Source organism: Hippoglossus hippoglossus, chromosome 2 (assembly GCF_009819705.1).
Source record: "Hippoglossus hippoglossus isolate fHipHip1 chromosome 2, fHipHip1.pri, whole genome shotgun sequence".
NCBI classification, from domain to species: Eukaryota; Metazoa; Chordata; class Actinopteri; order Pleuronectiformes; family Pleuronectidae; genus Hippoglossus; species Hippoglossus hippoglossus.
The window spans coordinates 5274265-5301969 of record NC_047152.1 but is presented as its reverse complement, the minus strand read 5'-3'; the positions used below and the strand labels follow the sequence as shown (position 1 = coordinate 5301969).

Below are 27705 nucleotides of genomic sequence, written 5' to 3'. Positions count from 1 at the left end.
ATGGGAAGCGCACACGCACGCGGCTCGCGGGGAAGTGCCAACCCTCTGATTGCGGACACGCTGTTTATATGGGTTTCGAATTGGTGTGGACACTGGAATGCTTTGAATGCTTGAAGCCAGCACGGAAAATAAAAGACAAGAGAAAGTCGGTGAAAAGACCAGACGGAGGGAAAAGAAAGACGAGTGAGACTCTGGCAAGGTTGAAGGTCGGATGTTAACGCCGTCACCCCCCAAACCCTGCTGTGCGGAATTTGTTGTGCCCTCGTTACTCACCAGAAGGACACAACAAACTACGCAGTGCATGCAGGGAGTGACCTCAGCCAACGATAAACTCCCAACAGAGTAAAAGAAGAAGAGGGAAGCCCCCCGTCCTGCCCTCTGTAAAGTTTACTCTTCTGGGAATTTGAATACTCCCGTCCATCCAATCTTTTGACCCGGCTGCAATCGCGTCATGACCCTCGACACACGTTCCGCTTTGCACACACCCCAGATATTAAGATGACTTAATAAGTGTACCTCCAAACAAAGGGCAGACGCTCCTCCAGGCGCTGACACCTCCCAGGCTTGTGTACTGTCCCAGCGAGGTCTCCAGGAGGAAGAGCGGGATGCCGCACAGCACCAGGAACAACAGGTAAGGGATGAAGAACACACCTGGAAGTAAACACGAGGACGCTTGTGAGGACCTTCAACTTATGGCTTTTCATTGTATTCTGAACTCTAAAACCAAGTAATAACCCCAAATCAACCCGTGCACTGTTATAAACCCTAACTGCATTAAGTTTTTATCTAAATAAAATTTCCAGTCACTAATCTGACCCGATAAAAGAGTAAATCACTAGTTTTAGACAGTGAGGAAAAGTAGAGAGGGAAAAAAGATAAGACGGCAGAAAGGGAGAAATATTATAACAGAATTTACTAAATGACTTTTCCTCCCCCACCCTCTGTTATCCCACGTGCTTTACCTCCACCGTTCTTGTAGCAGAGGTACGGGAACCTCCAGACGTTGCCGAGGCCGATGATCTGCCCCGCCACGGCCAGGAGGAACTCGGCCTTACTTGCCCACTGGCCTCTGGCATGCAGGACGTCTTTGGGGGCTTCTTTCCCGTTGGGGAGGCTCGGCTCGGGGGGCTTCGTCAGCAGCGGGTCTCCTTGCTGCAGAGGAGTTTGGTCGGCCATGACTTGTTCAGACGGCAACGCACACACACACAGACCACTGAAAAAAACAAGAAAAAAACCCCACAACATATTAAGAGGGCTGATACAGAATGTAAAAAGCTGCGGATGCTGAACCATTTAGAAAACAAGGACTAGAGCGCAAAGCAGGGTTCACTCACATCTCAGCAGCTGGGTTTGAATGAGCAGAATGCCGGTGTACTTTCTGACAGTTGGTCCGACCTCCTCACTTATCTGCAATGTGTGACTCAAGGACAAACCTACGTGGGTGTGTGTCCTTTATCTGTGCTCTGCAGCACAGTCAAGGCCTAAATTTGGCCAGTCCATACAAGAAAGTAGGAAAGCCAATGTTTGATACAGATGTGCAAAAGGTCACATTCCACCCCAAAAAACAACAAATGTACAAAACTAGAGGAATAAAAGTAAAACATTATCCAGCAGACACAAGGTTGTGCAGTAATTAGTGAGTGAGAAAATACGTAGCCAGCTAGGGGGTTTCCAGAAAAAGAAAATGGCCATAAAAACAAAACTTGGGGCCTCTGGTGCATTCTAATGCTGCTACTCCTTCATACACACACTGCCTTTCTTTATTATTATTAATTCAACGATTGGTCATGTTAACTACAGTTCCACTATAGGCCACATTTTTTTTTCTTGTAGTGAATTAATTCGAAGGAGAACATGGAATTAGAAAATGGTAAATTGTATAAATGTTTTCACACTTTTAACAGACTCATTACACATCTCTTATTAACATAGTGGTATATAATCCCGTTTGATTTATACTATTTCTATTCTACATGTTTTAATTATAGGAGCAGAGGTTCATGTGGATGTATCAAGTAGATCACATGTAAATCAATTTAGACAAGAGCGTGCGAAGATCATTTATTTTTATTTAACCATTTTCTGACAACTAATCGATTGATAAATCTGTAATCGACTATTAAATCAATCGCCAACTAGTTTAATTAAAGATTAAAGTCAAAATGATCTAACTCCAGCTTCTAAAATGAGAATATTTTCTGGTTCTAATGACAGAAGTGAGTTGAATTTCAAAACAAGACATTTAAGGAGGACATCTTGGAGTTTGGGAAACAAAGATCTTTTTTTTTTTTACCATTTTCTGACAAAAAAAATGACAATATTTTATTGTTATTTGCTCTTTATGACAGAAGTGAATTTCAAAACAAGACATTTGTGGAGGACAATTTTCTAACAACTAATCAATTGATGGAGAAAACAATCGACAGATGAATCGATAAAGAAAATAAAAGTTGATCCCTTGTGATTTATGTAACTTCAGTTGTTCGCATTGTGACCAGAGGTAGGTAGGTGTGTGTGTGTGTGTGTGTGTGTGTGAAACTTCCTCCTCTTGTTGTACCATGTAACCACGCGGCAGTGACGTCACATGCCTCTCATCAGCAGTCGTTCATTATAGCGGAAAACAGCGGTGAGAGGTACACAAATACACAAGGGGGCTGATGCAACTACACGTGTGTGTGTGTTTGTTGTGATAGTGTGTGTGTGTATAACGTGTGACACACATGTGTTGTACAACATGGAGGCGTGGCGAAGCGTCGCGAAGCGTCACGATGCTCGAACACACATACGCACATTATTCTAAAAGACGCGCGGTGGAGGATCAAACTGCGGATAATTCATCCTACCTCCGCGGAGCCCGCCGGTCCCTGCGCGCCGGTCGTGTCCGGTGGTGGAGTGGTCTGTTCCGGCCAAACACAGGCGCTGTGTGGGGACTGGAGCACTGGGATGACCCCGGTCTGCTGCATCGATACGAGCCGCGCAACGAACAGGTTACCAAACGAACCACATACGGGTGCTTGTTAGGGTCAAAACCCGGCGTTTGGTTTTTGCTTTATTTGTCTTATTGTGAAATTCAGACTTTTGTTGTGAAATTAGCACACGGTAACCATGGTGATTCACCCCTTTTAAAGCGTCTGCATTTGGGTCATTTATGACAAACCCAACTGTCTCCTTAAAGATTGAGATAGACAGACAGACAGACAGACAGACAGACAGACAGACAGACAGATAGATAGATAGATAGAGTCAAATTATGGCACAGCAGATGTATAAAAAAATGTGAAAACAGTGCAAGAGTAATAATAATATTAATAATAAAATTAAAATAGAGATAATGGAATGAAATAGCAGAGAGAGAGAGAGTGTGCGTTAAGTTTTCTGTACATACAAATATATATAAAATGAATGATGATAACAATACTAATAATTTGGTGTATTTGAGTATAAGGAGGAATTTTTCTACAATACATAATATAATAGATTACTGGATAATAATACATAGCAGTAGTAATACCACTACTACTACCAGTACTACTACTACTACTAATACAAATTTACATGTAAAATAAATTTTTAAAAAAGAAGAAAAGGAGTGTTAAGACTTATTCTTGTGTTGTGTTGTCAATAATAACTATCACCATCATTAATAATATCTTTCCAAATATATTGTCTTGACAAACCATCTGTGGTGTCATGCTTATATCACTGCTGACCGGGGGGCCAATTGTTTCGCAGCGCGTGACTCACAGAACAGAAACAAAGAACAGAGAAGTGGGGATTCATGTCACCAAAAAAAAGCAGTTCCGCCATATTCCAAATCACAATGTTTGCCTACTTTATATCTGCCGAGATAACTTGTAATGTGAGAACACCACTAGCCTTTAGCCCCCATGTTGCAGACCCGGTCCTGTAAATAGTCCTGGCGTCTTGACCATTTAGGCCACTTCCAGCAGCATGCAGCAGTTTTAACGGGCTGTGTCATTGCCTGCGCTCATTCTGCTGAGCATTTATAGCCACAGTAAAAAAAACTGCATAGTTTCCTGCTAACACTCAATGACTTCATTCAGAAAATTGGATTCCATTCCTTCACATATTAGGTTACATTACCAGGAGTATTAACTACATACAGAAGAGGAGGGCTCTGCTGTTTGACCTGCAGATATCTGCCAACCTTTCTAGCAGTTTGGATCATTATGAATTCACCACAGTCTCATAAACAATAAATGCAAATATGCTCAGAGGGAAGACAGACGGTTTGAAAGAGGGGGGAAGGAAGCCATCTATGTCAAACTAGAGAAATTAGTTTGCGACACTACCTTTTAGCCACATACAATACAATATTGACTTCCATCCCCCGGTAGTTTCACGACAATTCACACCTTAGGACACGACTCACAGGGGGTGGGTGGGTCAGCCAGCCTCTCAGGTTAAATACTCAGTACTCCCAGTAGTCAGTTAGAACTGAAGAAGCCTCTTGGATGAGAGGTGAAACATCTTCAAGGAACTCAACCAGGTTAACTTTGTCTCTCATTATGCAAAGTACTAACGAAGGAACTTGGCAAAATGAAGGAGCGAATCCAAGCACGCTCAATCGACAATCTCATGTGGAACCTCAGGCTATTACGAGTAGTAACATTTAGACATGTAAGATCCTGTGGAAATCCACTCCTTTATGTCATATTGAACTATTCTTCTACAACAGCAAATTGTACCTTGTCAGTACATTACAGACCATCCATCAAGCTATAAAATGCTTCTCTGGGTTGTGAATAAAAACGCAATTTGTATGAGCAGCTTCACCCTCCCTCATTAGAAGAGGAAATACCTGAAGAAAATCAAAAGGTCAAAGGCCAAGAGTCAGGAAGTGGTTAAAAAAAATAATCCTGCAATCATATACAATGCACTAATTCCTCAACTACACACACACACACACACACACACACATACACATACACCACAGCCTGCATATCTTCCCTCAAGCTGCAGACTCTGCTTTGCTTCCCAGGGGCCAAATAAAACCCCAACATTAGGGGTCCTTCAATACAGTCACCATTGTTCTGTCCTGACAAACCTGCGGCCCCCTGTAAATGTGGTGCCACGAGGTGTAACTCAGACCAGGCGCAGTTGTACACAATTTTCTGCAGCGTGCTTTATGGCTGCGTTTATTGGTGTCTGGCATTCAGGGCAGTTGGTCACTGATATACAGTGGTAGGCACTGTGGAACTCTGCTACCGTTGAGAATACCCTGTTGTATCAGTGCAAAGGTTTCAACACTTTCAATAGGAAGCGAGACGAAAGAAAATATTGAAATTTAAAAACCTGAGGAAGAAACACAGGCAATTGAGCAACTACAGCATGAAGAGAAAAAAATGTTTCTCATATTACACATTATACTCAAAAAGAAACACACCCAACCCAACACAAAAGTATCCAGAAAATTGAGTCTGATGTTAAAGGTGAAATTTAAGAGGAAGCTGCACTCACCAGTATGAAATCCTTAGTGTTGTAGCCTATAGAAGAATCATGCTGTTTGCAGCTGAGTACAGTTTAACTGCGACCTCTTAAATAAAGAATGGGTATTGAGGCTCTTCGATTTCAGCTACCTCTCTCTGAAAGCGTGTGTGGGTGATGGCTGCCGGTTTTGGGATTGGTTCAAAAGATCATCCGACAAGCGCAAGGTGCCAGGTTCATTGTGCTGTCTAGCTGTGGTGTCCAATGACAGGAATGAACAGAAATGATACCTAAAACCCTCCTGCTCATTTGTGGTAATCAAACCTGGGTGCCAGCCATATGGCTAAGGTGACACGGCGGTACGAGCACACAGCGGATGTCGGGTTACGCACAATCTACAGGCTGTAATCTTATAAATCCTGTTTATACGGCTGTTTTCTGGAAAATTGGGTAGAGCATGCAGGAGGCCGGACATGATGCAAAAGCACGTGGTTTTGTTTACAGCACATCATCACCGGTGTTGGTCCCTATCGCCTAAAGGTTTTAAATCTCGTCGTCTTTCCAAGTGGACATCTCCGTCTGCGATTTCTATTGTTATGCCACGTCTTTTTCATCCTCAGATACAGTATGTGTATTTTTCAGGTTTCGTGCCCATCAAGTCTTAGAAACTTGGACATTTTCCAAAACAATGACAGGAAAAGTACAGAAAAATGTCAGACACGTATGATAATATATCAAAAAGGTCCTCTTGCCTTGTTTAAACCCTTTTTAAAAATGAGGTCCTGATGTGGTCACCATCAGGCCTCTACCGCCTCACCTCCTTCCTACACTCGACTCTCCATGCCCTAAATAGGTAAACATTCCTGTGGCTTAGCCCCCTTCCTCTGCAACCTGTGTGAAAAACATACCTTGTAAAAGAGGAGTCATTTAAACGTAACCCCTGGCCTTATGTCCACACTGTACAGGGCTCCCCCGAGGCTTGTGGTGAGTGAGAAATTTGGTGTTGATAATCTTTCCTGGAGATTTTATGAGAATGTTTTGTGGGGTAATTCCTTACACGAGTCTCTTAACCACAGCAGGTAGTCCCGTGAGGTGTTGGCGCTGCTCTCGGAGATTTGTGAGGCTTTAGTGGAAATTTAAGGTCATTTGTCCAAATCTCAGACGATGACGGTTTGTGATATTTTTCTTACCCTGATGTTTTCCAAGTGGCATTTCCTGGTCCTCAGTGAGGGGTCACAGCCTTAAATTACCCAACACCCTCCTTTGACGTGATGAAACACGTGAGATCTAAGCTGTGGGCAGGTTTGCACCATAATTACTTTGACAAATATAGGCCAAGGTGTTTATATAGACATTTCTCTGCCATGTTTAAATGCCAATGAAATGTAAGTGTGACCTAAACTGTCTTTACAAGGTTTACATGAGTTAATTATCTGAGCTGTGATAAAATGGTTGTTTTACATCATTTCATGACTATCAGAGGTATTTGCAAACTATGCTGCTGAGAAGGAACAATAAATGATTTCATCCCTCCTGTAGTCAAGCTTATTGCACAGTTTATTCACTGTATAATGGATATTCATGCTAACGATGGACAGATCATGATAGAACACGACACTTGGCCTATAGCAAGGCCTGTAAACTGAATGGGACAAAATACGCTATCAACTGTAAGGAAAATAGTTCAAATCAGCCGAGTCATCAACATTTAACAGCAGACTAATTAACAATTTGTATTTCATTTGATTGGATACTCAAAAAAATACTTTTTAATTAACCTGTGGACAAAGCCAAGCCAGCTCAACCCCTGCCTTCAGTCTTTATACTAAACTAGCAATCTGCTGCTGCTGTGCAGACATTTTGAGTTGTAACCCTCTTCTCATGCAAGTCTCAGCAAGAGAGAGTATATTTCCCAAATGCATGGCTATTGGTTTAATATAGTTAGCCAACTCATTCTCCAAACCACCATGGGAACAAAGGAGGGCAGGAAAAAAGGGAGCAAATGCAGAATAGAGAATCATACCATGCTTAAACCGACAAAAACAAAAAATACCCACCAAGAATGTGATTTATAAAAACAGTCTGACAGTACAGCTTCTGTCTGTTTACTGACTGCAGCATTTTTTAATTCACTTCATGCATGCACATTATGGTGGTTGCATTAGAATCATAACCAAGAAACCAACTAACATTCACTGTATATTTATTTACTGTTTAAGGAACCCGCAAATAGTTTGAAGAAGTTGTATTGTTCTGCTCGAAACTAGTTGGATATAATTTGAAAAGAACTCTAGGCAACAATGCACAGAACTATATATTGTATTTTTACAGATAATTTTGAAAAGGTTTCACTAAATAGATAAAGTCATGTAGAAACATGACGTACTGAGCTTTTGGGAGGTTGTGACTCACTCAGCCTGTCCTCATGCTGAACTTACCTCAGTTTGAGTGGATGCGGATCCTTGCTAAGCCTTCAATGTAGCACCATAATGAGCTGGAGTAATTAAGACCCTGTTCGTCCGGATCATTTTACAGAAAAGTGAGTACGACCCTGTGGTTCCCTCGCCCGTCCCTCTGCCTTTGCCTGCGATGAACAAAGCTCTGGAGCAAATCTCTGCAAGCCAAACAAACCTGGATTCCTGTTGCTCACTGAGCCTGAAGCTAGGTGCCAAATAATCACATCATGGGACCCTTCTGGGTTTCTCATTTTATATAGAGAAGAAACCCTGAAGCAATGTCAACAAGGGTCTCTATGTTAAAACCATGCAAATTTAGCATTTTGGTTTGTCAGTGTGACAAGCAGGAGGTTAAATTTAACAATGTGTACAAGATATTCTGAAACATACAAGTACACAGTTTGAAACAACCTCCCTTTTTCTGTATATAGACTTATGAGGAGAGAGATGGTCAAGCCTTTACTCAGTTGTGCAGTGACTGAAATATCAAATCTGGTTGAGGCTCCCAGACTTTCACGCTCTGTGCTGGAGCTGCCCCATGGAGGAATGCAGGGCTGGATTATCTCAAACATCCAATAAGCCCTTCATCCGCCACCACTGACAGCAAATACAATGACTCCTGTTTTCACTGGATTGAAACCGTTTTTTAAAAACCCATAATACATATAATTTGATTCATTATCAGGGATTAGCACCCCACATATCTCCATCGTGGGATACCTGCAATGTAATGATATCATCACATGCCATCGCTGCCATTATAACTTGATTTGACATTTCATTACTGTGATCTTCGCTGACTTGGCGGCTCTCGCTCTCGCATTCCACAGACGGCTGTTGCAAACGCTTGGGTGCCGAGGGACGTAATTGAGGTTAAGCATGGTGGTCAAGGGGCTCTGAGGGCCACACTGCTCCACTGGGGATGTGTGGAGGGTCCCCTTGACTCTCTGACCGGCCAGGTTACAGGAAAGCATGGCAGGTGAAAAAAAAGAGTTATTGAGTTTGTTTTGGCGTGGTCAGGCGGACTCCGGACTCTTGACCTTACTTACACCCTGGCTACAGCCAGATTGTTGACAGTGAAAGCTGTCAGTGATTTGGTCATCTGTTATCCTGCACAGATTCTGCATAAACACTGAGGTAAGTATGACCATAAGGCAATTAGTCCATCAGATTCTTGCTGGGACATACCTGAGTGCAGGCCAGGGTACTGACTCACAAGCATGACGATGAAAGCCGGTTATGATAGATATCATCGTTGACACGTCCCCATTGAAGTGACCACAGCTCCATTAGGGGAGGATGGGGAAAATACATTCAATTCTCTGATACAGCCCACCCAGCCTCCTGCAGCTACCCAAGCCAAATTGTACAAACATACCGTGGCGTCAGGTTTGTCCTCGTCCCGTCAACACACAGTGGAGCTCCAGGGATCCTGGCGACTGTTCAGTGCTGGGCCCATGTTACTGGTTCCAGTTATTGCGTTTAATTTTCCTGCCAACAGCCCATCAAAGGGGTCTGATTGCTCAACGCAGGCCAAAGCCTCGCCACGCGGTGACGACAGAAAAACTGCATTTACCCAAATCCAAGTAGCTGCCTCAGCACTGTGGTCGGATCACAAGAAAGGGTTGGAAATATCCGCGGTGGACTTTGGCAGGTGTACAAAGACCGTGCAGCTAAGTAGGGACCACAAATAAAACACACGTGGTGCAAAACAAATGACAGCACACTGTAGTAGCACAGAGAGGTGAAGCAGGTTTCTTGGTGAATAAACTACTGCTTTTGGACATGTACCGAAGTCTGGGCACTTTCCTGAAATTTCCCAGAGGGCCTGCATGTGAGAACACAAATATTCGTGTGAACTCCTCCGCATATTCTCTGAAACTTCTCATGCAAGGCCCCTTGTAAAATGTCCACAATGTGTCAGAGTGTGCCCATGTGAGAGGCAGGGCGTGTTGATGACATTTCTGACAGGCAAAGGATGCAAAACTGGTAGAGTATACATTTCTCAGGCTGTGGGACAGCCACCGGTGTAGATGTGCTGTAAACAAAAACAAGTGCTTTCCACAGCAAAATGAATACCTCATGTCCTCTTCATTATTATTTTCATTATTTTGTCCCTCAAAAGCAAAGGTTTATGTCATGAGCCGGTAGTTTGAACTCTGAGTTGATGGGAAAAATTTGAGAGAAGCCAGCGGAAACAGGTAAGTAAAAAGTAGTGCACTTTTAAATCCAGTAGAGGAAGGGGGATTAATGTTTAAATATATTTATGCAGCTGTAACCGGAGGGAGGACAAAGTGTTCCTGGCAGCGGAGGATGAGATACAAGTTTATAAATTTAATATTGTTAACTTTATCGCTTAGTGATTTTAGATTCGCAGTTGCAAAAGCGTTCAGGTTAAAACTGAGTGCAAACTTCAAGCATTTAATGACGACATTTTATGAAGTAAATTCAAACATTAGAACACTTGCTAGAGGCTAGTTTTTGGAGAACTCCATGCAAACCAATTACTTATCATACTAATGCTAAAATCCTTAAAATTGGACTGTTAATTTTTACTCTATGGGAAACAACACTGAGTGAAACTGTTGTAAAACTGTTTGGAATTCATTGACATGGTTTAAAAGGTGAAGAGTGACAAGATTTAATGAAAGAACATATCTGAAAATGACACATGATTTAATTCACTTCTGCATGTTTGATCAAGGTGTGCTTTCTCTCCCATGACGTTTTTGCAGTGTCATGCAGTTATGAGGTAATTTGATCACAGCAATAACCGACTGAAGTGGGCACGCAACAGGTTGGACGTGCAGGAGAACAAACCTGTGGCGAGGCTTTAAGTTTTAAGTGTAGGGACAGGAGTGAAATGATACGTGGGAGCTGAGGAACATAATTGCAGTTGCCAGCCTCTGCTGTAAATCTCAAGACATGCAAGTACACTTGAAAACTACGGGCAACAAAAAAAGTAGCTTTACGACAATGGAGTTCAAATATTTGATTTCGATTGTTATATATCCCTATAACCATCCACTTTTACTGATATTGTTAAATGACTGTATATTATATTACACTGAAAAACTGAATCCAATTGCTAACACACAAATACATAATTATTTTTCAAATTACAGTCATTAATCGTGTCGATACAACTTGTTTACAACTTGTTTACAACTTGTTTTTTTTCGTGTTACCAATTTTTTTTGTCAACAAAGTTAATTCAATAATAATTCATAAGGGAAACACACACACTTGCATTCATGTATAAATATTATTCACCTACCAGCCAGCGGTTCAGTCGACACTTTGCTCTCTGTCGGCTTTCCAGGTGCTGAATCAGTACAATGTGTCAGTGTAGTAAGAGGAGGGAGGAGCAGGCAAGCTCCTAAACAAGGAGGGGCGGGATTCTGTACCAAACGGCTCCTTCCTCAACATTAGGTACGAGTCACACGTAAAACCACGACATGGAGGCAGGTCGTTCCAAAAAATAAAAGTGATTGCGTTTTAAGTTTGATTAAATTCATATCAAGAACTAATCATAAGGTTTAAAGCTAAATTGCACCAAAAGCTTCTCGAATGAAACTTTTGAAATCCCTGGGAAAGAAGAGGGGAATTTAATAAAGTGTTGCATGGGAGACCTCTGAGGTTAGAAGCCCTGAGCTCCGAGCAGTTTTAAGTCTTAAGGGGCCTCTGCAAGATATTCAAAATAATATCTGCTCGGGATTGTCCGCGCTTGCAAAAGTGCTCATTGGGCTTTTGAACCTCCACGGATCCACATCACCGAAAGCTCTCGAATCTCAACGTTGTTCCATGTGGAAATCTTCATCTGCTACTTTTCACCCAACTACTTTTTTTGCGTGTCAGAAATATCACCAGCACGCCCACGCCTCTCACATGGACAAAGGGCCTTGCGTGAACATTTTCAGAAAAATGAGGAGGAGTTCACACTGTTGACTCCACTTTTATAATCGGTGCAAATGTCCAAAACAGGTTTTGCAACACTCCAGGTACAAAACTGAAACCAAATTTCTGGCAGAGGGAGGGAGGGGGGGACGGAGGGAGAGAGAGAGAGAGAGAGAGGGAGAGGGAGAGAGAGAGACTGATAGAAGCCAAAGCAGTGTGTCATTAAGGGCGCAGGGCCCCATCGCAACAAGACCAACATGCTCTAATAACCAGTTTTCTGCTGGGCTCTGTCTCCGTCGCTCTACATCTCGCTCTGTTTTTTTTTTCCTTTGGCCTAATTCACTCATGGCTCTATTTTGAACTATATTTTGAAGATATATTCATGTCTATACAGCTCAGATGAGAGTTGTGAGAGTTTAACTCTGACCTCTCCATGTTTTCTTTCATTTCTCATCGAGCTGCTATCATGAACAATAAATGATGTATTGGATAAAATAGAACAGCACAACACTTTAGCTATTTTCAGACATGAACTCTGGAAAATATCTGGAAAAACTGTGTCCAGACCTTCTCCGGAGTTTGTACATTTATATATAAACTGACACTGATTTTTGGCTTAATGAATTCCAAAGTTACGGTAAAGTCGCCGGAACAAGGAAGTCAGGTAGTTGTTGGTAACTCTGTTATCTTTCCTTCTGCTGTCTTTTTCTTTAGGGACGTGGAATGTGGAGGGGTAGAAACAGAAATCTATTTGACGCAGCAGCATTGTGGTCACAGTGGCAGAGGGGAGGGGAAAATAAAAAGCGGTTGGTCGATAAAATGGCAAAGTGGAGGAAAGAAAAGAGGGAAACATGAAAATTAGAGGGTGGTTTGAATAGTTTCCTTCATCCAGTGGATTCAAAAGACCTGACTGTCAGAGACTGATTAAATCCATGTCCGTCCCACCACAGCCAGCATCTGCCAAGCTACATTTTGAGGCCGATGTATAATTATTCCTAGTCAGCATTAAAAAACAATAGCAAACTCGTGGGCCCCTGAATAATCAGTAACACATAATGTGTCATCCCGTTTCGACTGTAGTGTAATAAATAACTTCCAAAATCGGCCCAATTGTGAAACCGATAAATCATCTGACATATGGGGCCAATTATCAACAAACTCCTTCCCTCAGCCTGTGTGCATCATTTTGAAAAAGTCAATCAGAGCGGACACATCATTCCTTTAAATTTGACTCAAATGAATGAAACGGACAAAAAAACGGATCCATCATCCTCTCTCCCAATGTCGCTGGCGGCAATATATATATCGACAATGAAAACGTGTACATCTGTGTTTATCTCTATTATTAAATTGAGAAACAGAGACGTCTTTTGTGTAAACACAATCACACCCTTTCCCCCCTCTGGCAGCAGGAAAGGCATTCCAGGCATCTTTGAAGTCTATCACGGCCTGGCACACCGTCACATTTCTCCTTATCTGATGTCAACATCAGCCAAAGGGAGGACCCAGAGCAAGAACCTGAGGGGGCGCCCATGTGCTCATCTTAACTTACACATGTATCTCAGCCAAGATTGGTGTAGATCTGGATAAACGGGTGGAGCCAGAAATGTTTTTATCACTTTCATTAACATTCTTGATGAAAAAAAATCTATTTAGATATTTATGAGTGTGTGTGATTTGGTGCAGGTTGATTGAAATCAAGGGGACTGTTGTGCACTTCACTGAGTGTCATGTATATTTCGTTTATCTGCACTGGAAAAATGAAAAGGGTCAGGAAGCGTCAAGGCAATTTACTGCGCTACATTTTCAATCTTCGAGGTCAACTCGAGCTCTCTCTCTAATTATCTTTATTCTTGACAATTTATTCACTGTCATTTAAACTCTTTCAGATTCCTTCACTACGACCACCACTTATTCAATGGAGTAGGTGGAGGAGAGGAATCTGACGGCACAGAGGGATTCCTGAGCCGTAAACACACACAAAAAAAAGGCTGTGTTCAACAAGTGTGGTCCGGCTGCCAGAACACGACTGCAGTGTGTTAAAAATTCTTCTGGAAAAACCTGCGGATTTAAAGGAGAAGGGTGGTGTCATGCAATGAGGGATGTGTTTATGGGATTTGGGACTGTATGTATGTTTTAGTGATTTTTGCAATGCAAGAGTTGTCTCAAGGAACGTAATCAAAGCAGCAGACAGCCAGAGGAGTACTCTGGCTGTCTGTTCACCTACCAATTTCTGAGGACTGAGGGGCGGCTCCACTCCTCTGCTCCAAATCTAGGCTCATAACCTCACCGCTCTCCTCCATAAAGGCCCCTGTGTGGTTTCCGTCCTTTTGTCCTAATCCAAGCCAGAGATGTGATTCATGAAAAGCCCGAGTGTTTCATTTCAAAGGAGCTACGTAATAAAAGTGGTAACCTCCTGCACGCTGTCCGCATTATGAATCTCTTTGTTGCCCGAGCAATGCATCACCGCACACATGCTGATCAGGGAGGCGATATGGAGTGTGAGGGAGTCAGGGTGGAAACACTTCATCATCATCATCATCATCATTGTCTTCACCATATGTTTATACAATGCAACACCTGAGGAAATAGTTAAGGATGAACAACTTTAAAAAAGGAAGCGACGACCCACTGCCATCTTGCGGATTTGAAGTTTGTACAGTAGAAATCGGGGGGGACTCGACCAATTGTGAGTCAGGGGGAAACAGAGCTGTTCTTTCTTCACTTTCTTTCAAATTAGGGTAGAGATTTTTCAACACTTTTCCTTGAATCCTCAGAAAATAATTCATGGATATTGGTGAAAACCGACATGTCTCATGAAAAATGCATTTAAATATGGTTTCATAAGGGGACTGTTGGGCCTTGGTGGAGGTTTGCACACTCTGAGTGGCATTCTAGTTTTTTACAAACTTTGACAGACAGGCACTACATGAGTTAGTGCTCTGGCATGCAGGTTGTTGCGGCTTGGCTAGATTTACAGTCGCCCCTCACGTCCCCCTCCAGGCTTTTCATTACCTTCCCTTGTGATGAATTGCCCCCAGACACAATAGGCCCCCGCTGTCCTCTGACGCCTTTCTCTCGCCGAAGCGGTGGCGCTCCTCAGGGCCGGGAAACACTGGCACCTGAAGTCTGTATCTGGCAACCTCCTTGATCAATATTCTTATCCTTTCGGATTCCCTGTGATGCTATCAAACAGCGATGAGAGGAGTTCCTGCACAGTAACTTTCTCTGATTCTCCCTGAAACAAACACAGCTATACATCAAGAGAATTATCTTGACCCTTACAAAAGGTCAGAGGAATTTTGCGGTAAACCCTGGAATCCGCAGATATCCTAGACCGGAAGAGGGCTTGACCTTGCACGACATCCCGCCCCTTACGGTTCCTATTTGAGAATCTTGCTTCTTTTTTTCCCTTTTTCCTGAACTTAAGGGCCTCTTTCCTATCTAAGCCCTTAATAGCCAGGCGAATAGCATTCCTCGACATTAGCACGTCATAAAACCAAAAAACGGCTTTCCTCGTGAATCTGTGGCTCCCTTGTGCTCGGCGGTGTTCGCGCTTCAGCCTCCATATGAAATAGCTTTAGCCCAAATTAAGTTTCTAGTTACAGGAATCCCAGCTCGATCGGAGATTTTGCAGATTTGAAGTGCTGGAAGTCTTAATTAGGATTTTTGGATCGGGTCGTAAGCATGATTTGTAGAGTCGAGCTATAATATGCAAGTTTTAAACAGGATCTTGCTGTGATGCAGTGGCTGTAACACGTCTGTTAGTGGCAGCCAGTGATTTTTGTGGTATTCTGCCCTCAGACACAAACAGAAGAGAAAGAGGGATAGAGAGAAGGCTGTATGGAAGATGTGTGGAATGTCGAGTGAGAGAATGCATGACTGAAAACCACAGAGGCAAACTCTGCCCCGCGTCTCGCATGTCTGCAATCAAAAAAACATGAGCTCAGGAGACAGAGGGCCAGACAGTGGTAGAAGATAGCGGAGCAAATATGCTGCAGAGGAAACATGCAGCGACGCCTCGGGTTATCAGAAATTACAGTGTAAACTTTAATTGTCAGACAGGGAAGAATTCAGCCAACCGGAATCTGAGCCTTTAAAAAATACAATACCAAGAATTCACCTGCAGGGAAATGCCAACATATTACTTTACGTAGAAGATTAACTTCAAACGTTATGTCAGCTTAATATGACACTGTTATACAACCTGTTTGTGATCTGAGTGTACTTTAAGGAGTTGCCCAAAGTTCAATGGGCGTGCTGCAGAGGTTTTACATTACGTTCTGCACATTAAAACCCTGACTCTAATTATAGCCCTACTGCAAATTAAATAAATCAACCAGATGAAGAATCAGAACATGGTTTGGGTTTTATTTATCCAGATTTCTGCCTCTACTCTGATAAAGTGGAGGTGAATGTGATTTATTCAGTTTTTCCCTAACTTTTTTTCCCTCTTGAATTAACAACGTTGGAAGTACTGCATTACTTTATTGCCACAGCTTTGGCCAGTAAATAGTAGTGTAACTAATTCCTCATTCAAACAATTCAATTCAAATTCCTGAAATTTAAAGGGGTTTATTACCCCGTTACTTATGTCTTCTGTGAAATAGAACACTTCAGCAGAAGTAATGTAGATAATAATACATAAAAGTTTGACAGCTGTCCAGTTCCACACTGTGCCACAAGTTCTGTGTCAGACTGACTCTCCTCTTCCTGCATTTTTCCGACGGAGCCGCGTCCGGGCAATTTCTGTAACCGACAGTCCTGCCATCCACGCCCACGTCGTGTCTCAAGTTCGATGCCTGAACTTCTCTGTCTCTTTTTTTCAGTCATGACACAACTTTTCACCAGGACCTTGGAGAACGACCCTGAACGCCTTCCAGGAAAGACTAAAAAACGCTGGACAGACAACTGAAACTTAATACCTCCCGTTTTTTGATTTTTGATGAGAAGAGATGCTGCATGAGCCCACGCACCACATTATGACATGCCAGCTGGATGTGCAGTATGGGAGATTATTAGTTATGTTTTGAGCGCAAAACATATTTAAGAGAAAGGACTTAAGTTAATGCACCTTTAAAAGGTAACAATCAATTTTTAAGAAGTGTCCAAATCATATTTAAGGATCCAAAATTCGGATAATTGGATTTTAGACTTTTTAAGGCAGAAACCCTGCTATAAAAACAGCACGTTTCCAGAGTAAAGGCCAATTCATACTTTCTGAATCCCTGTGGCTTCAAGGGTCTGTCAGATTTATTAAGGTAATTCCTCCGTTACTACTGTTGGGTATAAGTGAAATAAAACGTTTATATTGAGCACGGTACTCTTTGTTTCTACCCCTGTGGGTTTCGTCTCTGATGTCCCGGAGCTCCTTTCCTCTGGGAGGATGTCTGACAGGAAATGGAACTGGCCGGAATCCCTTGCGGGGTTCAGGCAGCCACTTCCCCTGCCAACCCATGCCAAGCCGTGCCAGCTCTTAGCTCGACCCAGACCACCGTGAGAAAAACAGTCTCTGACATCCTCTGGGAAATGTGGACTGGGCCTTCACTTCCCCTGCTTCGGCTCACATGCACTGTACGTACTTGCCGTCTGTGAATGCATGCAAACGTGACACCGCTCCACCTCCCAGCACTGAAGGGAGGGCGTTTAAAAAAAAAAAGCGAGATCAAACATTTAGCATGAGTGTTTGCCGTAGGTTGGTATGGATACCAGCGATGTATTGAGGTGAGAGGGTGCAAAAAGTTCCAGAGGTTAGAGACGTGCAAAACAGAAAGAGGATAGGGGATGAAGATTTTTTATGTTGCATGACTTTTAATGAAGATTTGTTGAAAGACAAAAGGGGAAATGTCCGAGAGGGGGGGGTGCTAGGAAATCTGAAAAGACCTGATAAAAAGAGGCAAGAAGAGGTGACGGTGTGAAGGCGAGGGGAAACAGATGGAAGCTCAAAGGGGGGGGGGAGAGGCGGTTTGAGAACAGAGCGGTGGAGGAGGAGCGCCTGAGCCGAGCAGGAAGAAGAGGGGTTTGGCGGTGAGGGTTTCCCCTGATGAGACACAGCTGACGGTGCGAACCTACAGCGCTCACATGACAGGCCTCACCACATCAACCCGTTGACATTACTGTTCAGCCGTCCGGGGCCCGGGCCCACACACACACTCCTGACCCGCCAGCGTGCGAGTGTGTGTGATCTCGGATTCAAAGGTACGCACACAAAATGCTTATTCATGCTCCTGCGATCACACCAATCCATCACACACACACACACACACACACACACACACACACACACACACACACACACACACACACAGTTTTTACACAGCCTGCTGGTATGTTCTTTGGCGGGCGGCTCGGCTGCTTTTGGACCACAACCACACCGGCTGCAACCAAATGATTCTGGTGCAATTTTGAGCAGGTGTGTGAAGGTGTGTGTGTGCACTTGGACTTCAGTCTTTGTGAAGACCATTTTGAGCATAGACCATATGGAGTGAGGACATTTTGGACGGTCCTCACTTTTTTAAAGGGCCATCTGAGGGTAAAGACTTGCATCTAGGTGTTAGGGTTAGACTTTAGACCTTGGTTAGGGTTAGGTGAATGGGCAGGGGAAGTAGGTCTATATCAAATAACACAATTAGTTGAGGTTGGTATAAAATAGAGCTTGAGGTAGGTGCTATGTCAATGAGCATATAAGAAAGCGTGTGTGTGTGTGTGTGTGTGTGTGTGGTCCAGGTATTACACGTGTTGTGGGGACCTAAAGCTACACACAGTCATGTAATGAGGTCAAAAAGCAAGTCCATATAACGTCAATGATTAACTTTTAAGGTGAAGACATGTTTTGAGGTTAAGTTAAGGTTTAAGGTCAAAGATCTAGGTTAAGGTTTAGGTTCAGTTAAGGTAAGTTACAGGTTAGATTTAGGTTTAGGTTAAGGATAAGGATAGATATACAGTAGGTTAGGTTTTATGTTAAAAGTATTAACTGTGGTTAAGGGTTAGAATAAGTCTTCAAGAAATCAATGGAAGACAATATATTGTCCTCTGAAGTCATGGAGATAGGACTGTGTGTGTGTGTGTGTGTGTGTGTGTGTGTGTGTGTGTGTGTTATACTTTGAGATGCAAAAGAGAGAATTGTTGCCATTATCGCGGTTGCCAGGTTTGTAGCCCTCCCGTCCACACAATCCCTCTTCTCCATACTCATTGCTTTAAGTCGTACGACAGCAGGGACATTCACTTTAGAAGCAGCCGGCGCCCTGTCAACCGTCTCCTGCAGTTTCATTTATCACAAGCAGCCCTGGCGTCACTCTCAACACCCTTCTCCATCTTGTCACTGCATATTAGTTTGCTCTCCCCGCTCTTTACACGCCCCTTTTCAGCACGCCATGATTAATGCCTTGATGCTTTCCCATCAGTAACAGAAAAAACATTAAACATTTTTTTTTTAAAGTCTGTTTATCATAAATCAAACTCAAAACTTGCTCTGTCAGTATCTTTAATGTCATAAAAATAAAGTTGGACGTTTCAGCGACGGAGGGAATACGATCCCACCTCTCACTCATCTTGACGTCTCACTAATTAAAACAAACCCGCGTGCGAGCTTGAGCATGTGACACTGCCAATATTTGCCTCTGTGGCCAATGTTTTGCGTCGTTTGTGCAAATTAGAGAGATTCCATATATGATTGTGACGAGCTGTGTGTGTGTGTGTTTCAGTTAATCCCTCTCCACCCAAAGTGAGTGTGTTTACCTCGGGTTCTGGGGCCAGACGTGCGCTCCAAAACCGTCTACAGCTGCGCCGCAGGTAGCCGGCAACATACATCACCTGACGAGACATGTGAACAGTCGCCCCCCCCCCCCCTTGGTAAACACAGCACACACACACACACTCTCACACACACACAGATCACTCATCAGTCCTGTTATCAAAGGACGAGATGGTCAATGGAGACGTTTTGTTTAAAGTCTGCGGGGGGATTAGGCCTGTTTTGCAGCCCGGTGTTGTTATTATGGCTGAAAAGTGCATGTGTGCGATGATGCGTGTGTGTGCTTGACCTATGACCCCCCGCCTGTCTCTGTGTATAGAGCTCAGCAGACTGTGGAGCAGAAAGATGGATGGGTGGAGGGAGGCATGTTTTCCAGTTTTGTTGGCTTAGTGCAGCACAGATTAATTTATAATTGACTTAATCATTTTCCAATCATTCTTTTGGACTCTCCCTGTAATTACATATGGGGATTTTTGATGAATGCAAAAACCAACAAGAAGTTAATTAAAATTGCTGTTAAAATAATAAAAAAGTAATGTTTCGAACACAGAGAATAATTTCTCTTGAATGAGATTTACATAAGGTTACATTCAGCGTCCTGTGTGTGTGTGGCGTCCATAAAACACGGAGAGAAAATAAAGCTTGGCCTTGGATTCCTTGGGCGTGCGAGGTGGAATGTTAAGCGGCTACATTTCCCACAGCTTGGAACACACACACACACATGCCCAATCTTCTGAAGGTGGCACGTGTAGAGTGGGAAAGCAGAGGCGAAAGTCTGATAGTGCCTCCATTCCCCCCCACAACATTTCTGAAAAATACACAGAAATGCTCCTTGCACCATCCATCAGTCTGCAGCCACCTCCACTGTTGCTCCAACCACCTCCAAGGCTTGTACCAGTCACTCAGAGGGAAAGAGAAGATGCATGGGGCAAGAATGACGGAGTGTTATGGCCATATTGAAGAAAAATGTTAAATTAAGGAAATAACCAACCTGACTGTTTCTGTAGAAACTACAGCACGCAGATGTAAACAACAGTAACCTCACAGTAAACCACAACTAAACATTTAATCCTCCACAAAAAAAGACAATTTCCTCCAAGTCTGTGTGGTTCTTTCTCTTCATTCAAAGTCCTGATACTTATGATAATGTGCTGCTGATGTGAGAAAAGATAGTATTTTGTTATCTGTGTAATAATACTTAAGTATTGCTTAACAAAATGCTCCACATTCCTCATTGCGAAGCAGGCGCCAGGCTGATCCTCTGACGTTCCCCGTCTAAAATGACATGCAGCCTAAAACTAAAACTTCATTCTGGTAATATTTTGATTTTAAAGTTTAGGAAAAATTTGAATTGGCTCAAGACTGCAAGCTTTTTAAAGTAGAAGATGTAAAAGATGACTTGGAGATCATGGACACACACAAGCACACAATATGAAGTCATATCCGTATCTTATTTCCTTAAAGAAAAAACTTTCCTTCAGATCAAGTGGAGCCAAACAATAGGAAGGGCCAACGGTCAATGAACTTCAACACTTTGTGACGAACATGATGACAATTTCCTTGTACTCTTCCTGCCACAGTGCACCAATGGGAATAGACACACCCTCAAACACACGTGCATAAACACATACGTGCGCACACAGGCTCAGAACACACACTGTCACAACATTCAACGCGGCAAGCACCGTGACGGAATAACCCCGGCAACAGCAAGAGCTGCCCTTCCCGGGGTAACGGAACCAACTAGGCCTGGGTGGTTCTGGAGGGTGTGGGGCGAGGAAGAGGAAGGGTTGGAAGGGAGGGTCCTGCCGTTGAAGGATCCTTTTAGCTGCAGCCAGGGAGATCCTTCTGCGCTCTCACACACACACACACACACACACACACACACACACACACACACACACACACACACACACACACACACACACACACACACACATATGGAAACTGACCCACTCTAAACATCGCTCTTCTCCCCCGGTGACAGGAGCAGCTTCCTCTTTCACACACACACCGGCCAATATCAATACACCCACATTGTGTTTGATCTGCAGTAGGTTAGCCATTCTTCATCTTATGCAGGAATCGACTCTAAATTTGAGCAGCAACAGTTCCGTCACGCCTCAGGAAGAACTACACCCTCAGCTCCAACGCTGGAGGAACCTGATTTGTTGCGTTTCACTTTTAATTTCAACTTGGCAGAGTCCAGACCACCTGACGAAGCTGCTCCTTTAGTCGTCGGATTCAGTACAAGCTCAACATGCCGTAAGACATTAGCATTTTTGAATTCATTAGCAGGGCCCATGCCTGAGACATGAGGTTTTTATAGCCTTTAAAATGACCGTTCATGGGGAGTCCGCCTCATGTTTGACCTAATTACCGCCCCACGTCAATAAATGCGACATTTCACCTACGTGACATTAAAGGCCTGTTTGAGCTCACAGCGCAGATGACCATGAAAAATGTTGATGCTTTCCACAGGGGTAGTTTCTTAGAAAGAAATCTCCGCCATGTGGTTCTGGTTTTGTCTTTTGGAAAAATGTGCCGTGCTGCTCCTTCGGTATGTCCCGAATGCTGATATGGGGTGCCAGTGCCAGATGCTTTAAGGTGCCAGTCACGATGACGGCCGAGGAGATGTCAGCCATGGGAACAGTTTCACGGTTATCGACTGGTCACGCGGTTGTGCTCATTGCAGCAGAGGTTTAAGACGGCGTGACCGGTGTGATTTGGAACAGGTGGAAGATGGAAGGGACTCTGCTGATGATACATCGACATACAGTCAGATTTTCCCAAAATAGTAACTTGCCTTGAATTAATATAAATTTAAGTATTTATTTTGTAAGGATGGAAGAAATATTGTGTGTCACATGTGAGGTCAGATTCCCAGTAAACATATGGCTTTAAAAGATCTGAGTATAGTCATATTGACATCATACCAGTAGCATTACATAAACATGACATATTTTACTATGGTGTCAGTGTCCAGGGTGAAGAGCAGTAGTTTTCCAGGCGGCTCTTTCCCTCTGACACATCCTTGTTTTCTTGCTTTTTTCTGGTTCCACCTCCTGACTCTCTTTAACGATGGATGATTTTTTTATTATTGATGGTCATTGTCAAAGGTCATCTCAGTGTAGAGAGACAGAGCTGGCAGCGGACACGTGAAAGCCGGAGTTAACCGTCACCAACAAGCAAACGCAGGCTGTGTGTCCTGTGTTGTAGCCTCTTGCACCCCAGCACCTGGTGTCAATAAAGTGAGGATTATCGGGGGGGCGTCCATGCTCCCGTGGTGGTCACAGGAATGCCTTTATTTCCCATCCAGGGAGAATAATGACGATAAATACAATGACATGTGATCGCGCCGTGTTTTCTCCTCTTTCCCCCCCCGTTTACCTCCTCCTTCCTTGTCTCTTTCCTTTCTCTGATTTCCTCCCCTCGTCTCAGCTCCTCTCCTCAGATGCGACACCACATCTGTCGAGGAGGGAGAGAAAAAAAAAATGTTTTCCAGATGACATCTGGCAGGTTGTCCGTCCTCTCTCTTCTCTTACTCTCAGTATTTGTCTCGCCACGTCAGAGGGACCGAGGAGGGAATCTATCTTTATCTGTCCTCAACTTCTTGCTCTCTTCTCTCTTTCAGAAAACATCCTGCTCCCATTAGCCAAGAGCCTCTTCCTTATATCACCCATTCATCATTTCTTCCCCGACTCCATGTGGCCGTCAGCTCTCCTGTCGGTTTTTCACTGACATGACCCAGATTTAAGAGTAGTGCAGCTTGCTGTTGAGTGGGACATGAAAACACATCTGTAGAAGTGAGCTAACAGGAGCAGGTTACAGCTGTGGATTCGGCTCCATTACTGTGTCAAACTAATATTAAAATCATGCCGTGATACGATAAATATGTTGTATGATTCACTGTGACACAATCCTATACGAGGATATGTTTTGTTTTAACATTCATATGTGATGTTTCAGAAAACGCCCTATCTGGCAATGTTAAAGAAAGTGGAAAACCATTGGAAATGTGAATGAAAATCCATTTCTATTTTCAGGGTTCTTGAGGCTCAAGTTAAGTTTGATGCATGACTGCTGTCCATAAAGGAGCTGCTGCTTACTCTGGTGCTGGTACTGGAGACAGAAGAGGAGGTTTGTCGGAGACCCGGTTTGGAACGGAGCTGGGAAATACCTGGCGCCTGTTGGGGTCGCTCAGCATGAGGGATTCCACTGTGTCGACTCCCATCGTGCATCGCCTGAAACATGGCAGAATATAGACAGTTTACTGTTGGTTGGATTTCCAAACTTCATTGAAAGTGCACTTCCCCATGAGGAGCAGGTCCTGACCTCCCTCTCTCCTACCTGACCCTTGACATCAATCATTTTCCGCTGCCATACAAATCACCCTCTTTCTCTGTCTATCAGTCTAAGTACAAGCAGACCTGTTGCTCTCCCTCTTGCCATCACACACATTTGATTTGAGGGAGCCCCGTTCTTCACTGACAAGTTTCTGCCTAACAAGAAGAAGAGGGTGTATCAAATGTGCCCAGCTGAGAAAACCCAGCTGTGCATCAGTACACAGGGCTCGCTCTCACAGATTGTTTTCATAGGTTCAAGGAGGTATCTGGGAGCGGGTGCCTTTAAAAAGTAGCAACCGCTGGTAATCCCATTTAACAGGAGGGAGTCTGACACGGGCAGAGAAAGTCCAGCCATGCAGCTTTTTAATGGGGAGCTCTGAGAGAGTTCATTGTCTCCCGTCCAGATACAATCTGTGAGAACCTCCCTGCAACATTAGTCGGCTGGTTCCAGAGATAACCCAGCTGACCCCTGAGCGTTCGTAACCATGCGAAGATGCACTTTCCACGTCTGCGTGTGTGTATGTGCAATTTCTGTAGCTGTTATAAGCAGAATGTCAAATGTAGTTAAATCCAGTGTCCAGGAGTTTTACAGTTGGTTTAATACAAATAACTGCAAATGCAAATTCTATGTTCTTTTTATAGTATTATTAGAGTATTAAGTGACTTCAGTTATATGTTTTATAATCTGCACCCAGTGTGATGGGCTGGGGTTTAAATAAAAGAGAGTAACTATTATCACGCTGCTCAATTTGGATTTGTTGGTTCGCGGAATATTTTGTGAAAAGTTTTGGTTCTTTCAGCCTTTGGCTGAGATGGAAAACAGTGGCCTCACACGGGGCCTGGTTCTGAGCACCAATCCAGATGTAGTGTAAAGTTTGAATCAGAAACTTAGTTGGTAAGTTGCTTAGTCATTGTCAGTCATCTTATGAAACCAGACCTGCAGAGTCATGATGATACACATCAGCTGGAGTGAATCTGCACCCAGTGTGACGGGCTGGGGTTTAAATAAAAGAGAGTACCTGCTTTATCACGCTGCTCAGTTTAGATTTATTGGTTCTGAAACCTGTTTTTTCAGTTTGCTTCTCCCTGTGAGCCATGTTGTCTATGTATGCGCGGAATATTTTGTGCTCATAAAGTTTTGGTTCTTTCACCTGAAACAGTTTTGTCTGTGCCGTTGGCTGAGATGGAAAACAGTGGCCTCACTGGTAAGTTGTCATTGTCAGTCATCTTATGAGACCAGACCTGCAGAGTCATGATGACACGGATCAGCTGGAGTGTTATACATGATGCTTAGGGTTACTTAAGCCCTAAATATATAAATATAAATATAAATATCTACGCACCTGTGAAATCCTGTTTTCAGGGGTCTATGAAGTGCAATGCTGAGGTCAAATTTAAATTATGCTGGTTGTAGAATCATGCAAAGTAAACTGATGGGTCGGCGTGCTCGTGTGAATGTGTGATTCATGTTTAATCCATACAGGCAGGCAGCCACGAGCCTCTCATCTGATCCAGCTTGACTCTGTGACTCTCCCCCGTCGCCATTGTTAGGCTATTTATGTCTCTCCAATTAGACATCTGGACACAATCTGCGCTCTGCGTGTCGCTGTGTCTTTATGTGTGTGTGTCTGTGTCTGTTTAAACGCTGACAGTGTGATTGTCAGCGACGGGTGGAGGGGGTTGAGAAGTTGCCGGTAACAGAACGGCACAGAGTCAGGTTGGTCGCGCTGGCCGCACTTGAAGGGACGATGACTTGGAGAGTTAGTGGTCAACTGAAGGTGATTTACATGGTGGTTTCACATAACAACCTCTTTTTCTGCAAGAACACGAGCGTGTGTGTTTAAACGCTTCCCTAATCACACGCACATGATATTTTTTTCCTTTTTTGTCATTGCATTAGCGTGTGGCAATGTCAGCTCCGGGTGCCAAGCCGGCGTTCTCGCAGCATTACATTGGGAGTGTGTAAGCACTGCTGCAGTGGTGAGGGCCAGCGGACGAGGTCAGAGGCTGCAGCTGTTTGCATGTCCTCATCCTGGAAGCAACCATGACTTCACCACGAGGGCCGGTTCCGCCTCACTTCAGGAATGAACTCTGCACTTCGCAGTTTAACACTCAGCAGCGAGACATCTGCTGACATGTTTCATGTTATGGCGTTGTTGTTCTTTAATACGGGCGCCTTTTTGAATGACGCTTCTCTGGCCCGGCGTGGCCTTAACGGTAATCGTGATTGTGTCAACGAACCTGCTCTGCCAGACGGGTGGTTCCATTCCCCAACACATGTCCAATTGACTTCAAAATATTATTAATTCTTTCTCCGCCAGAAGTCCAACTGGACAACTCTCACATTTCCTTTATATCTGCTACTCTATCTTTTACATGTTAGATACAGCGTGTCCTCTCCAGTCCTGCAGGGCAGTGGGGATTCGCTCTTTTTTCAACCTCCACTGTAACCTCTCATTCCTCTCCTCCCTGCACTCACAGTGATACTGTCCAGAGGCTGCGCTCTGTTTTTCCTCACCTTCCTTTAATGGCTTCTGACGCTCCCCAGCCTCCAGGATCGTGTTCCCACCGCGCTAATACCCCCGTTTACAAATGGCAGAACAAACTAAACACACCCATTTGGATTCTTTGAAATGTAGACGAAATTGTACTTCAATTGGATATGGACGATTTTTGCCCAAAGTTTGATGCAAAACTAGGAGAAAGTATAAAAATAAAAACACGTGGACTACATTTACATGGACAATAAACTGATTATGATGTTTTCATGTTCTGATAACAGCATCGGAAATGCCTCTGATACTGCACGGATATACCGGGATCAGGCATCGATACCACGTCTTTAAATGAGTTTACTATAAAACTGGGATTTTCTTCCCCCCAGAAATCACTTCTTCGCTCCAAAGCAGAAGAGAAGTGATTTCCGGTTGTGTAGCATTAGACAAAGTGAAGGGGGTGGCACTAGTGTGGCTCAGTACACTGTACTGGCAAATACAGTTTATGTATACACAAAGTCCAGGTATTGGTCCGTCTCTAGTTGATGCGCTACATGTATCAATTAGATTATTGCTCACTCTGAGTATGACCTGCTGTGAAAATGCTGTCGACATGGCCGGGTCTTATTCAGTTATCCGGCCTCCTGTCCATCAGTGTGCCGGCCCTCGACTCCGGCTGTTTATTCGGTGTCAGGTGGGAATTCCTCTTATGGACTTGGCTTCCCCACTTGAAAGAATGTTATTGGATTTGCAGGTCAAAAGTCCACTCAGCTTTAGACATTTGTCATGTGCGAGGGTCTGGTTGTGTTTATTCAAGCATTCTTTGCATTTCCAAAGGGCAAAAACACGATACTGATACAGGAAGAGAAAAAAAGAAGAAGAAGCCAGTGGGTGCGATTAATAACAAGACACCCATATATCGGAGTCGGCTTGTTTGTGTTTTCTTGCGGCCGGGCCAGCTGGTGGTGAGGTTGTGTGCCTCAGTAATGATGGCGTGCTGTAGTCGCTGGCATGTGGAGATGAGCGTGCGGGATCAGCGTCTGGTTGGCCTGATTTAGCGAAAGGGAAAAAGGAGCACTTCCTGTTGTTGTGTGTCTGGGTCACATGGTCACTGACCTCCAGGAGAAAGGTCAGCTTCCGGGGGCTTCCTTGTCTGGCTGAGTTACGGTACAGTACACTGTGGAGGGGTGTGGCTCCGCGGAGGACGGCCGCCACAAGAGCCATCTCTGTTGCATGTGTCAACACACTCTCTACGTACAGTACTGTATGTTCGAGGGGGATTGATGACAGACAATCTCTAAGCTGAGCTC

At 43.8% G+C, this 27705-nt stretch overlaps 1 protein-coding gene across 13 annotated transcripts in view; it reads right to left on the bottom strand.

Annotated features, from left to right (window-relative positions):
- Nucleotides 1-27705, bottom strand: part of LOC117772636 (sodium- and chloride-dependent GABA transporter 2-like) — a 119589-nt gene that overhangs the window by 17688 nt on the left and 74196 nt on the right. For 7 of the 13 annotated variants that reach the window (XM_034603975.1, XM_034603984.1, XM_034603965.1 and 4 more), the window contains 3 exons: nucleotides 23664-23798; nucleotides 963-1213; nucleotides 517-651 (listed from right to left, as the gene is read on the bottom strand). In XM_034603975.1, the coding sequence (XP_034459866.1) occupies nucleotides 517-651; nucleotides 963-1213; nucleotides 23664-23788 (511 nt within the window). In that variant the 5' untranslated portion in view covers nucleotides 23789-23798. Of the gene's footprint in view, nucleotides 1-516; nucleotides 652-962; nucleotides 1214-1334; nucleotides 1491-2843; nucleotides 2920-8452; nucleotides 8459-9282; nucleotides 9517-17853; nucleotides 17860-19538; nucleotides 19614-23663; nucleotides 23799-27705 lie in introns of those variants that run through there. The other 6 variants (XM_034603997.1, XM_034603991.1, XM_034604013.1 and 3 more) reach the window with 6 other exon arrangements.